Genomic DNA, 11,767 nt, shown 5'->3' on the forward strand with positions numbered 1-11,767 from the left:
ATGAATAGAAAGTTGGACGAGTGATGAAAATTGGCATGATATGTATTTTTTTTTAAAGGCGTTATGAATTGTGTCGCGTGTTGGCAGAACTCACAGGGAAGCCTGGAGGACCCGGGTCGCCATCTTTGCCTGGTTTGCCCTGTCAAGAGGAGAAAAATATAGATCATGGACAGACTTTGTGTTTCATTTTTAAAGATATCATCATTGACAAAACTTAACAAAAATTTTTAAAAACGTATTTTCCCCCTGTACTTCCGCCTTCGTAAGGACCAATTTGACCTCAGACTTTTTCGGTTCATCGTCACTCCTTTTAAATAACTGTTCGGGAGGCTAAGATTTGAGTAAACGTAAACCCGAGAACATCTGCCCATTCTCTATTGGATGTGGACTCCAGTGACGTCGGGAGGACCTCGGCGCTAATTGGCTTTCGAGACATTTCGCTCGAGTTGACGAATTTCTTCTTTGCATCGACTTTATACGTAATCTCATACGTGCCAAACATCTGCTTCACATTTGGTGTGAACGCACCGCTAGGGTTTGGCCTTGTAGGGCGGATGGTTTGCGTAACATTACAATGCATCAGTAAATCCGTTTGTGTGTGAACTGTACTCACCCGTTTGCCGGCCTCTCCTGGTTCGCCCTTATCTCCCTTGTTTCCACCCGAGGGGCCCTGGGATCACAAGACACGAGGTGAGAAGAGCTTCGTTCAGGGTTCGCCTCTCTCAATAACTCTCCTTTCTTATTCATGTATTATTTTTTTTATTCCCATAGATACTCACGGGAGGCCCTGGATAGCCTGGATCGCCCGGTTGGCCGGGAATTCCTGGATCACCCTGGAGACAAAACACACGAAAACCATAAACGGTAAATTACAAAGTTCAAATATTTCACTCAACAATTCTTCACTTTTGCTGGTTACTAGGCGAGTTTAGAGTTATTGTGCCGGCCATTTTTGTTATATTTCCTTCAGAAAGGCTTTTATTTTATTTTATACTTGTCTTAAAAAATCAAAAGGTCCCTCATTCGAGCGTAAACCTCAAAAAAACGCAAGGCGTGATTATCACCAAAGGAGCGGACGGATCGAACTGGTGATTTTTCAGGGTGGTGGCGTTACCTTGTCTCCTCTCTGAATCTCCGTCTCTGGCGGCCTCTTCTGCTCCCCCACCTGCCCCGGAGGACCGGCGGGTCCCGGCAAACCTGGTTCACCCTGCGCTCACGCAGAAAATGGACGAAATGAGATGAAGGAGCAGAGAACTAAACAGACGAGATGGTCTTCGTCTGTGGTTTAATGTTTTTGAGAGACTAGAGGGGATGAACGGTACCTTCTCTCCTTTGGGTCCTTGGAAGTTCAAACCCATGTTTCCCTAAAAAGAGAGCAGGGAGACGTCTTTTTAAAAAAACAGATGAGAAAAAGATGAAGAGGATAAATGATGTGGCCTCTGTTTTACAAGGAAATGACGACACAATGGACTCACCTTGGGCCCGGGGGGACCGGGAGGACCGGGACGACCCTGTAGAAAACCACACCAGACGCACCAGTCACCTCAACAGCCTCCATTTAATTCCGTTTGCACGACTGAAATGTGAAGGGAGCTCTGTTTTACCTCATAGCCTCTGGGTCCTGGAGGGCCGAGCGGACCTTGCAAACCAGCGGGCCCTGGGGAGCCCTGCGACGGGAACGCAAGCAGAACATTGTCATACTTTTTCCAAGTTACTAAAAAAACAAACACGTCAGTCGAGACAACTTACCGGAACTCCCGGCAATCCGGGCAGTCCCACTGCTCCTTTGTCTCCGAAACGGTTGGTGGAGATCACGTCGCCTGGGTCTCCCTGTGGAGGACGGGAAAGTATCATAACTTCAAAAAACAAGTTTGAATTCTTTGTGATTTGTGGTGAAGGAGAACAGTTTTTAATCAGAAAATATATTATCTGTAAGACTTATATATACATATATATATATATATATATATATTTTCATTTTAAAAGAAGAACATTGTTCCTAAACTATTTTGGTTGAATTTATCCGGAAGAGTGAGCAAAATGTGAGCGGCAGGAAAATCTCCGGAAGATCCACGACGAGCGAGCGGACGCTCCACCCGGGCGCCTGACTGTTCCGTAAAAAGGTTTTCCTGTTGTTGTGAACGCCTCAGACTCGGACAATCTCCTGCCGCGTTCGCCATATGTGAACAGCAGAACTCTGGAAAATGTCCGGGCCCAATTTTGCCGAGATGAACAACAAAACTAACAGACAAGTTACAGAGATCCAAACAGTCCTGAGAGGAGAGATTCAGTATTTTACCGACCTTTGATCCTGGCAGACCAGGTGGACCCTACAGTGGAGGGAAGGAAAAAAGACGAGACATGTTTCAGGTAACAGATGAAATCAGAGCGGTGGCTGATCTTTGTGTTTCTCTTCGGCGACCCACCTGAAGTCCTTGTTGTCCGGGGATACCGGAGGACCCTGGGTAACCTCTGTCGCCCTGCAGAGCGGAGGAAGCGAAAGGTGAAATGACGACTTCACAGTAATGTGACACAAAAATGGGAGTTTTTGTTGTTGCTTGAACATAATACCTTTGTCCCGTTGCAACCGGGCACTCCTCTGGGGCCCGGGGGTCCTTCCTGCCCCGACAGACCCTGGGATAAAACAGGAAGTAAAAAAGGCAAGTTGACGTCAAACGTGCAAGTTTTGTTTTTGGTCAAACGTTAAGAGATTTCTGATCATTTCAGGAAAACTCACCGGTAGACCTGGAGTTCCTGGGAATCCTGGCAACCCTGAAGGCCCCTGTGAGCGGGAGATTAAATGTGACAGGTGAGAAAAGATTCAAACTTTGTCAAAATGATTAAAATGGTCGGTAAGATCAGACTTTTGGAAGTTTTTTAAAAAGTCCAGAGAAAGCACTTGGGATTCAAACGAGGATGAGGATGAAGCCCGTCGGAATTCCTCAGACAGATTGTTCCACAGAGTCGAGGACTGAGGACCTCGAGGTTAAAACAGACGACCTCACATGATCTGGACTGGACTCAGGTTCGAGTCCGTTCCAGAGTCTAAAAATAAAACCTAAAAAAATATATTCTAAAAAGCTACGAGAAGCAAAAATGTTAGTAATGTCCTCTCTCTCTCTCTCTCTCTCTCTCTCTCTCTCTCATTTGAAATCCTGTTTGAGACGAGGAGAAATGGCGACACCTGCTGGTCAGGTGAGGACATCACAACCCCAAGCTGAGTCGGCACCAGAGACAAACATCAGGTCAATTTAAAATCAAAAAAGGGCGGAACACTGAAGCCCGAACTATCACCAACTGAGTTCTGCTGTTTTATTATTTATTAAACTGAGTCTGATGAAATCCAGGACAACGGATCAACAGATGAATTATTCAGAGAGAAAAACGGACGTTTGCAAATAGCAAATAAAAACGCAAGAAAATGATTTTTAAAAAAAGGACAAATGTGATTTACTTACTCTGAGTCCTTTTGGACCATATGGTCCCTGAGGTCCGTCGCTACCCTGAGGGGGAGACAACACACACACACACACACACACACACACACACACACACACACACACACACACACAAAACAAACACATTATAAACGGGACTACCTGAAGAATCTACGAGTTTACAAAAATACTTCTCGGACTCACAGATTTGTTGACTTGGATCATTTTTTATAGACAATTTTTTTTTTTAAATAAGATGAGAAACTATTTGTCAGATGAAAATAATAATCTGCAACTGCAGTTTTTAATAAAGAGAATTTAATAGAACACTAAGAAGAAATGCTAAAATAACAAATCCAAACGATACCCCGGTTTAAATCAGGGAGTACGTGAAAACCTTCAAAATTGATATTTAATCTCCCTGACTAAAATGTGTTTCCTCTTCTCTCCATTCGTTTGTTCCGTCCTTGGCTCCTCGGCTTATTTCCTTCCCTAATCTCTACTAAATGTCGGGCAAATTGTCCCCCAAAACCCACCTTCTCTCCTCTGCCTCCGATCGGCCCCTCGGGTCCAGGGAACCCCGGGACCCCTGGCTGTCCGGTGAGACCCGGGAAACCCCGTTCACCCTGTCACAGGAAACAGAAAAGCGTCACGAATGTCGCCGGCCGAACGCTCGGATCTCACGTCACATTTCACCCGTACAAAAAATATATATATTGTACATGATGTCATTTCACGAACCTTGGCTCCTTTCACTCCGCTGCAGTCACAAGTGGATCCGACACATCCGTGGCAGGCCTGTCGAGGAACCAGACGGAGACAGGTTTTAGCGAGCCAGACGGTGAAAATACATATTTTTCAAAAAAATGATTATTAAAACAGACCCCTAAGTCTTTTTTTTGATTTATGGTCCCCTGCGTCACCTCGTGTAATAATGCATGTGAAACCTCAACCCTGTAACGTACAAGTCAGCGTCTGATTGGTACAAGTCTGTAACAAGGCCTCTGATTGGTCAAAGTGTATCCAAGAGGGACGGCTAGAAGTCTGCTAACAACAACAGAAGCCCTTTCACGTCTTGGAAAAGGGGATAAAAATGATCACAAAAGTCATTCAATGTTGGATTTATCATCGTGGCCGTGTTTGTACAAAGTCTCCGCAAAGACACTGAAGTTCCAGGTCGCGCTACAAATCTTCCGAAAGGGCCACGCTCGCACGGAAAGGTTAATAACTGGATCACAAAAATCCGAATGACATCATGAGACACACATTGACCGCCACAGAGTTTGAAGACACAAACCATCGGATCGCGATGTTTCGAGTCCGACCCGGTGAGGTTTTTGTTCACGTCTCCCCTCTTTTTAATTTTCTGTATTTTGAAAATATTTTTTTTTTTTTATAAAAGAAAGATAAAAATTCCTCCAAAAAATTCCTGGGAACATGTTAAACACGGTGAAACCCAGGTCTGTAGATGCAGTGATCACAAATGTATATTCTGATCAAATTTGCTGATTAAAATTTGGTTCCCTCAACAAATCACTGCTGCTTCCTGGGCAGACGATGCGTATCGACGCACTCACGCCACCAGAAGGCGCTCCGTGATCACGCCCCCCCCCCCCCTCGCTGCGTCAGGCAGCGTTTTCTTCCCACGGGAAAAGGAGAAAGGTCTGTGGATTCCCCCCCGATGGGAAGACAGGTGCGAGGTCGGCGAGGACCCGAGAGGTTTTGGTTTTATTAAATCTAAAACAAAACCTATCTCCGTCTGGACAAACAGTTCACTGGTGGAAGAGGGAATAACTGCGGAGAGGGCTGGTTCAAGGAGATTGGAGAAGGGAGGGAGGGAGGGAGTGGGAATGCCAAGCTGTTGATTAACTTTTCCCATGCTTGTTGACACAGTGGATGCCAGACGGGCATCGACTGCACGCATGCCAGGCAGCCAGGTTGTGAGAGCGCGAGGGAGGCGGGAAGAGGCAAGTCAGCATTTTTTCTGTCTCCGCAAAAAAACTTTTTTGTTTCCGCGTTTGCGTTGATGGTTGTCATGGTTTCCCGATTGTGTTGAAAGGAAGCAAACGTGGACGCTGGAACGATACACAATAGATTCTTCCCAGTCTGTCGCTGCTGCCGGACGTGCACCGAACCTTTCCGGGGGTCCGCGTGTGAGATGCAAACGTCCGCAAATGGCGCTCCGGACTTTCCCCCCCTCTAATACGTAGGAGGGCGACGCAGCGATCACACAGTCCGACCAGTCTGATACCAAGACCAGGAGCCGACACCAAAAAATCTATCAGATTCCCGACCTATCGTTCTTAAATACAAGAAGGAATTGCTGCGGCGCTGTAAAGCGAGTTTGTCACGGGATCGGGCACAGCGGGCCGATGCCCGATCCCGTCATAGGCTGCGTTCGGACGGGCACCGGAGTCCAGACGGTTTCCGAAAAATGATTGGCACGCAACACACAGATGTGAACAGATGTGAACATTACATTTGTCACATTCCTGTGTGTGTGTGTGTGTGTGTGTGTGTGTGTGTGTGTCAGTCAGAAACCAGGTGTTAAGCCAGGCACCTTCACAGACTGGGTTGCGAGTTTGATTCCCACGTGTCGGGAAAAATAACTTGTCAGGAGGAGTTTTGGATTCAAAGATCCACGGAAATGTTGTCAACTGGTATCGGGACCAGAGGGCAGAGGGGTTATCGACAGTGTGTGTGTGTGTGTGTGTGTGTGTGTGTTTTGACAAGCCCTGGATCTCTACATTAGTCTCTGGTCTGGTTCAGCTCAATGCCGTCTGCTCTCCCACGCCCCGGCCTGCCGCTCCCTCCTCTTCCTCTCTCCTCCATCCGTTCCCCCTCTCTCTCTCTCTCTCCGTCACTTCGCTCTTCTTCATCATCATCCGTCAGTTTTCGGCTCCTCTCGACGTGCACTCGACGAACCCCGACCACACGATGTGACGTCATTCACCAACTTCACGATGATGACGTCGTGTCAGTAGTCGCACAGGACGCACGACATCTTTCTGACATCGTGTCATTTTCTGATCAGTACAAACTCTGGATCGTCTCTCGATTGTTTGCCGAGCTATCTTGGAAAGTGTTGTTTTACCGTGTCATTGTTGACCCCCGACCTCGACGTTTGGACCCATCAGCTCCGGAAAATGTAATCATCCGGGGATGAAACTCCCGAGTAATATTCCAACCGTTTGGATATTTAAATCAGCAGCATCAGCACATTATAGAAGATAAGATCATAATCAATCTACCCTGATGAATCCTGGGACAAGGAGTTCCTTTTCGACTCCATCAGCTGCGAGAGAAGATGCAGGTTCACATCTGTAAATCTCTAATATCAAATATTGTAAATGTTTTCTGCTGGTCAACGTCTCACGGTCTGACACGTGTCCAGTTGGTTTGAACTAGAGCTGCAACGTCAGTTAATCGATTAGTAATCAAGTGCTAAATTAATCAGCAACTATTTTGATAATCGATTAATCGGTTCGAGTGGTTTTCATGGGGGGAAAAAGTCAAAATTCTCTGAGTTCAGCTTCTTACGTGTGAATATTTTCTGGTTTCTTTGCTCCTCTGTGACAGTGAACTGAATATTTATTCAATATTTTAATTAATATTGCGTTGACAAAACAAAACATCATCTCGAGGGTTTTGGGGGAAACACGATCGTGGTTTTATGACGACAGATTTAATGGATCATCAACCGCAGCCCTGGTTGGAACGCGGCGGCTGCAGGTGGAGGTGTTTGATTGACCGTCTCCGGGGGTGAAACAGAAGCGCTGGTTTGAACAATCTGTCTGAACACCGCGTCTCCTCTGCCTCTGCCTCTCTTTAGCCCCGCGGCACTGACGGGGCATGTGATCCACTTACAGAGGTCAGTGAGCTGCAGATATTTGCCCCACTCCCTCTCGCCCTCTCTCCCTCTCTCCCCTCGTCACCGTCCCACTTTCTTTTTCTTCTTCTTCTCCCTAACCATCAATCTTTGCCATCAGGCCCGAGGTGGAGGTGGAGGTGGAGGTGGAGGTGTAGCAGGGGCCTGTTCTCTGCTGGTTGCCAGGCAGAAAGAAGAAAAACCACGAGCCCGGGCCGGCCCAGCACCACCCGGAGGTGGGACAGATAATTAAAAAATGAGGTTCAATGCTGCAAAAGCAAAGACTGTAAATAAAGAAAATGGACGTCGTGCGTGAAGCCTGTTTTCCGTGTGGTGACCAGCAGGGGGCGACGCCACTGGTTATACTCTTGATACTCATCATATTGCTTTCTTTTGGGCACAAAAAAAAAAAGTGAGAAGGAGAGAGGTTGTGTACAGAGTGATGGAGAAGTGAGGAAGAGGAGAAGGAGGAGGAGCGAGCGGAAGGCATGCACCCGGGGATTAGACTGGCGAGACTGGAATTCCCCTGCTCATCACAGACTGATGATTAGACACCTATACACACACACACACACACACACACACACACACACTGCCCTGCCCTGGATAACACACACACACACACACACACACATATATATATGAATACAAAGAAGAACACATGTATTCAAGCGTCATGGAAACTCATGTATTCAAATAATCTCATAGACAGTTCAAACTGTGTATTTCACTTCACACACACACACACACACACACACACACCTTCCATTTGACCACAGCACTAATGACTTCTGTTCAGAAGCTCAGAAACCGCAAACTGACACGAGTCAACATGTTCACAACAGGCTGCTGCACAGTGACACACACACACACACACACACACACACACACACTGCTGCTTCAAATATATATTCCACTGTATAACTCATCAATATCTTGGACGAAGGTCAGAGAATAGGTTAGTTAAAGGACCAGTACGTAAAGTTGCAGGTTTACTTATTAAAGTTTGTGATTGTCAGAGTCTGACGTCACATCGTCGCTGCTCTTTTGTGTTTTCACGCGTGTTTGACGCCATTTTGAAATGTTCTATCTCAAATGCAAATCTAGATGTCGGTGATGATGCTGAAGTATGTGAAACAAAAGGAGAAGAAGATGAAGAGGAAGACGATGCTGGGGACCAAACTGTGACCTGAACTTATGGAGGGAACTCAGGTATGTTGGATTGTGTGTGTGTTTCTCCTACATCATGTGTTAAATATCCGTGCGTGTGTTTATCCGGTTGTGGAGCGCGGCGCTCCCGTGCTCCGAGCCGCCGCTGCGTCAAACCCCGCTGATCCCTTTCATCGCGTCTGGACTTTGACTGGTTCAAGGGCGCTGACGCCGCAGGAACGTCGAGGCAAACCAAATGTTTTCACTCGGACAGAAACACAACAATGTGTGTTTAGACTCTCTCGCTCTTTGGAAGAGGAAGACCCCCCCCCCCAAACTGGTGAACCCCAAGTCCTTCTCACATACACACACACACACACACACACACACACACACACACACACGCCACAGCGCCCGTCCAGGAATTCCACTCATGTTCCTGGGAGTTCTCTTTCTTCTCTCCTCACTTTTTTTTCTTTTCATTCAGTCTAATGAACTTTGACCTGCAGGGAAAGCGAATCAGGAACGCCGACCTCCATCTCTGCGCCTCCTCGTATAATCTTTCTTCGGACAGTTTTTTTTTTTACCCTAAATTCTCTGAAGAAACGGAAAGAAAACAGGGAATCCAGTTCAGAAGTTTGAAACGTTGAACGAAACAAAAGTGCAGTATTGTTCGTTCTGCAGCCGGACGAGTTCCACATCGAGTGACTAATAATAAGATTTGTAAAAGTTCTTGACTCGTGTCCTTTGCCGGTTTATTGAACCACTTGTGAGGTGTCCCACCAGATGTGGCTCTTGTGTGGAGCAGGAGGGGGGGTCGAATTCCGACCCCACCCTGTAGCCCAACCTGGCCCCGCCCGGCCCGGCCCGGCGCAGGTTGAGACCCGTCCTGCTGTAGCACGCCGTGCATCACCACTTGGCACCGAGCGCCGTCGCTACAGGCAACAAGAAATTAGAGCGGGGAGCGGCCGAATGAATACCTGGATATATGTCACCTGGGGGGAAAGAGTGAGGAGAGGAGGGAGGAGGAGAGAGGAGAGGGGAGAGGACACTCCCCCTTCAAGGGAACTCAGGGGCCTGAACCCAAAACATTGAAAACTAAAAACTATAAAAATGACGAAACTATGTCAACAGGGCCGTCCACATACTTTTGGCCGCACTGTCGTGAGTTCTGCACAAACCGCCTGCAGTCCACGTGTTCGCCACACGAGGGCGGTGCCAACGGAGGAGATCATGCAGGTAGATAATGAAGAATCTTTTTATTTTTAAAACTGTAGCTACAGGCTGATTTTATGATTAAATAATGATGTTGTTGTTTTGTCTTGTGACACACATGCACGTGTCTCCAGCACCAAAGAGGAAAACAAGCAATGTCTCATTGTTTGGTCAAATGAAACGGTTGCGATGATTCAGTTACACTTTAGTTGCTGACTGTGGTTTTTTATTCCATATCTTCAGCAGCTTGTCACAGACGTGCTCCCTAACGCTCATCCAGCCGCTCATTGTCTGATCTGGAGGTGGCGAGGAGGAGGCGGCAGGTCGCAGCAGGTTCCTGCCCCGCCCACATTTCTCCTGAGCGACCTCACTGACTCGACCTCTGACGATGACGACGAGCAGCGTTCTACTGGGTTCACACACAAAGTGAAGAGATAAACAAGAGAGACGGTGAAAGATTTTACAGAAGGAAACATCAAAGACTTTTAGCTTTATGTTTCTGTCCTGTTCACACACACACACACACACACACACACACACACACACACACACACACACACCTCGCTCGGTGCTGCAGAACATTATCCTCCGGCTGCAGGCTAAAGGCTTAGCCGCATACCGGCAGGCCCATGGACCTGAGATTAACTACGAGCAGGCTCCACCTGAGGGAAACACACACACACACACACACACACACACACACAGAGTAAAAACAATATTTGTGGCTGCAAGTGAAAGTTATCGTGGTTCGTGGAAAGATTCTGATCTGATGTGGAGGCGGAAAAGATAAAGTGGAGATGGAGAGAAAGAAAGAAAGAAAGAAAGAAAGAAGATTAGCAAATCTCATGAAGTCAAAGTCCTGGGTAAAATAATCCATCATCCATCCCTCCGTCCATCACCCATCCATCCATCATCCCTCCCTCCCTCCCTCCATCATCCATCCATCCATCCCTCCCTCCATCATCCATCCATCCCTCCCTCCATCATCCATCCATCCCTCCTTCCCTCCATCATCCCTCCCTCTCTCCATCATCCATCCCTCCATCCTTTCCTCCATTCATCCATCCCTCCCTCCATCCTTTCCTCCCTCCATCATCCATGCATCCCTCCATCCTTTCCTCCATTCATCCATCAATCCCCCCTTCCCTCCATCATCCATCCTTTCCTCCCTCCATCATCCATCCATCCCTCCCTCCATCCTTTCCTCCATTCATCCATCCCTCCCTCCATCCTTTCCTCCCTCCATCATCCATGCATCCCTCCATCCTTTCCTCCATTCATCCATCAATCCCTCCTTCCCTCCAACATCCATCCTTCCCTCCATCATCCCTCCCTCCCTCCATCATCCATCCCTCCCTCCCTCACTCATCTTCCATCCATCCCTCCATCCCTCCCTCCATCCTATCCTCCCTCCATCATCCTTCCATCCCTCCATCATCCATCCTTTCCTCCATTCATCCATCCATCCATCCCTCCCTCCCCTCTCCACCATCACAACATCACGCTGCTTCTAACTTTGCTCCAGAGAGAAGTCATAACTTACCCAGGTTGTTTTTTTCAGCCGATGAACGTAGGATGACGATCAGATATTATTTTCTCTTTAGCCTCTAATTTCAAACGACTGTGACTCCGTCTGGACGAGAACATTAAAGCTAATGTTGTAACTCTACACTCTATATAACACGTAAAGCAACAGTAGCCTCGCGCACACACACGTTTTTGTTTTTCCCATGAGGCCGCGGGGGGGAAACCCTGTTTCCTTCCGCGTGGTGTGATGGAAGAAACAGGTCGGAAGAGAGAGCATCACAAGTAGTGAGGGAACAAAAGAGAGAGAGAGAGAAGAAGAAGAGAGAAGCAGACGTCCTCCCACGCAGTGTGTGTGTGTGTGTGTGTGTGTGTGTGAACACCGATGTTGGTTCACGTGTTCATGTTCCTGATCAGTTAAGATGTAAATAGTTTTTTGACGTTTAAAAAAACAAACAATGATTGACAGCTGACGCTGACTCCCGGTTGGTCGAGCTCCTGCGTGGGCGGGGCCTCAACTCCACTCTACGATCACTATACTGCATCCGAATCTGAGATATTTTAGCTTTTGAGC

General features: G+C 47.4%; 1 protein-coding gene and 1 long non-coding RNA gene across 3 annotated transcripts in view; one reads left to right on the forward strand and one right to left on the reverse strand.

Annotated features, from left to right (window-relative positions):
* The window catches only part of col4a5 (collagen, type IV, alpha 5 (Alport syndrome)), a 31,705-nt gene that overhangs the window by 14,976 nt on the left and 4,962 nt on the right, over positions 1-11,767 (reverse strand). For both annotated transcript variants that reach the window (XM_047336202.1, XM_035605316.2), the window contains exons 2-16: positions 4,179-4,235; positions 3,974-4,063; positions 3,459-3,503; positions 2,738-2,782; positions 2,572-2,634; positions 2,427-2,480; positions 2,304-2,330; positions 1,750-1,830; positions 1,605-1,667; positions 1,476-1,511; positions 1,323-1,364; positions 1,115-1,207; positions 780-833; positions 614-670; positions 95-139 (exon numbers count right to left, since the gene is read on the reverse strand). In XM_047336202.1, coding sequence (XP_047192158.1) covers positions 95-139; positions 614-670; positions 780-833; positions 1,115-1,207; positions 1,323-1,364; positions 1,476-1,511; positions 1,605-1,667; positions 1,750-1,830; positions 2,304-2,330; positions 2,427-2,480; positions 2,572-2,634; positions 2,738-2,782; positions 3,459-3,503; positions 3,974-4,063; positions 4,179-4,235 — 852 coding nt within the window. The remainder of the gene's footprint in view (positions 1-94; positions 140-613; positions 671-779; positions 834-1,114; positions 1,208-1,322; positions 1,365-1,475; positions 1,512-1,604; positions 1,668-1,749; positions 1,831-2,303; positions 2,331-2,426; positions 2,481-2,571; positions 2,635-2,737; positions 2,783-3,458; positions 3,504-3,973; positions 4,064-4,178; positions 4,236-11,767) is intronic.
* On the forward strand, positions 8,059-10,367 carry LOC124850845. The gene is made up of 3 exons (XR_007031901.1): positions 8,059-8,517; positions 9,589-9,693; positions 9,913-10,367. It is a non-coding gene; the product is annotated as an uncharacterized LOC124850845 (long non-coding RNA).

The sequence above is a fragment of the Scophthalmus maximus genome, chromosome 12 (genome assembly GCF_022379125.1).
Source record: "Scophthalmus maximus strain ysfricsl-2021 chromosome 12, ASM2237912v1, whole genome shotgun sequence".
Lineage (NCBI taxonomy): Eukaryota > Metazoa > Chordata > Actinopteri > Pleuronectiformes > Scophthalmidae > Scophthalmus > Scophthalmus maximus.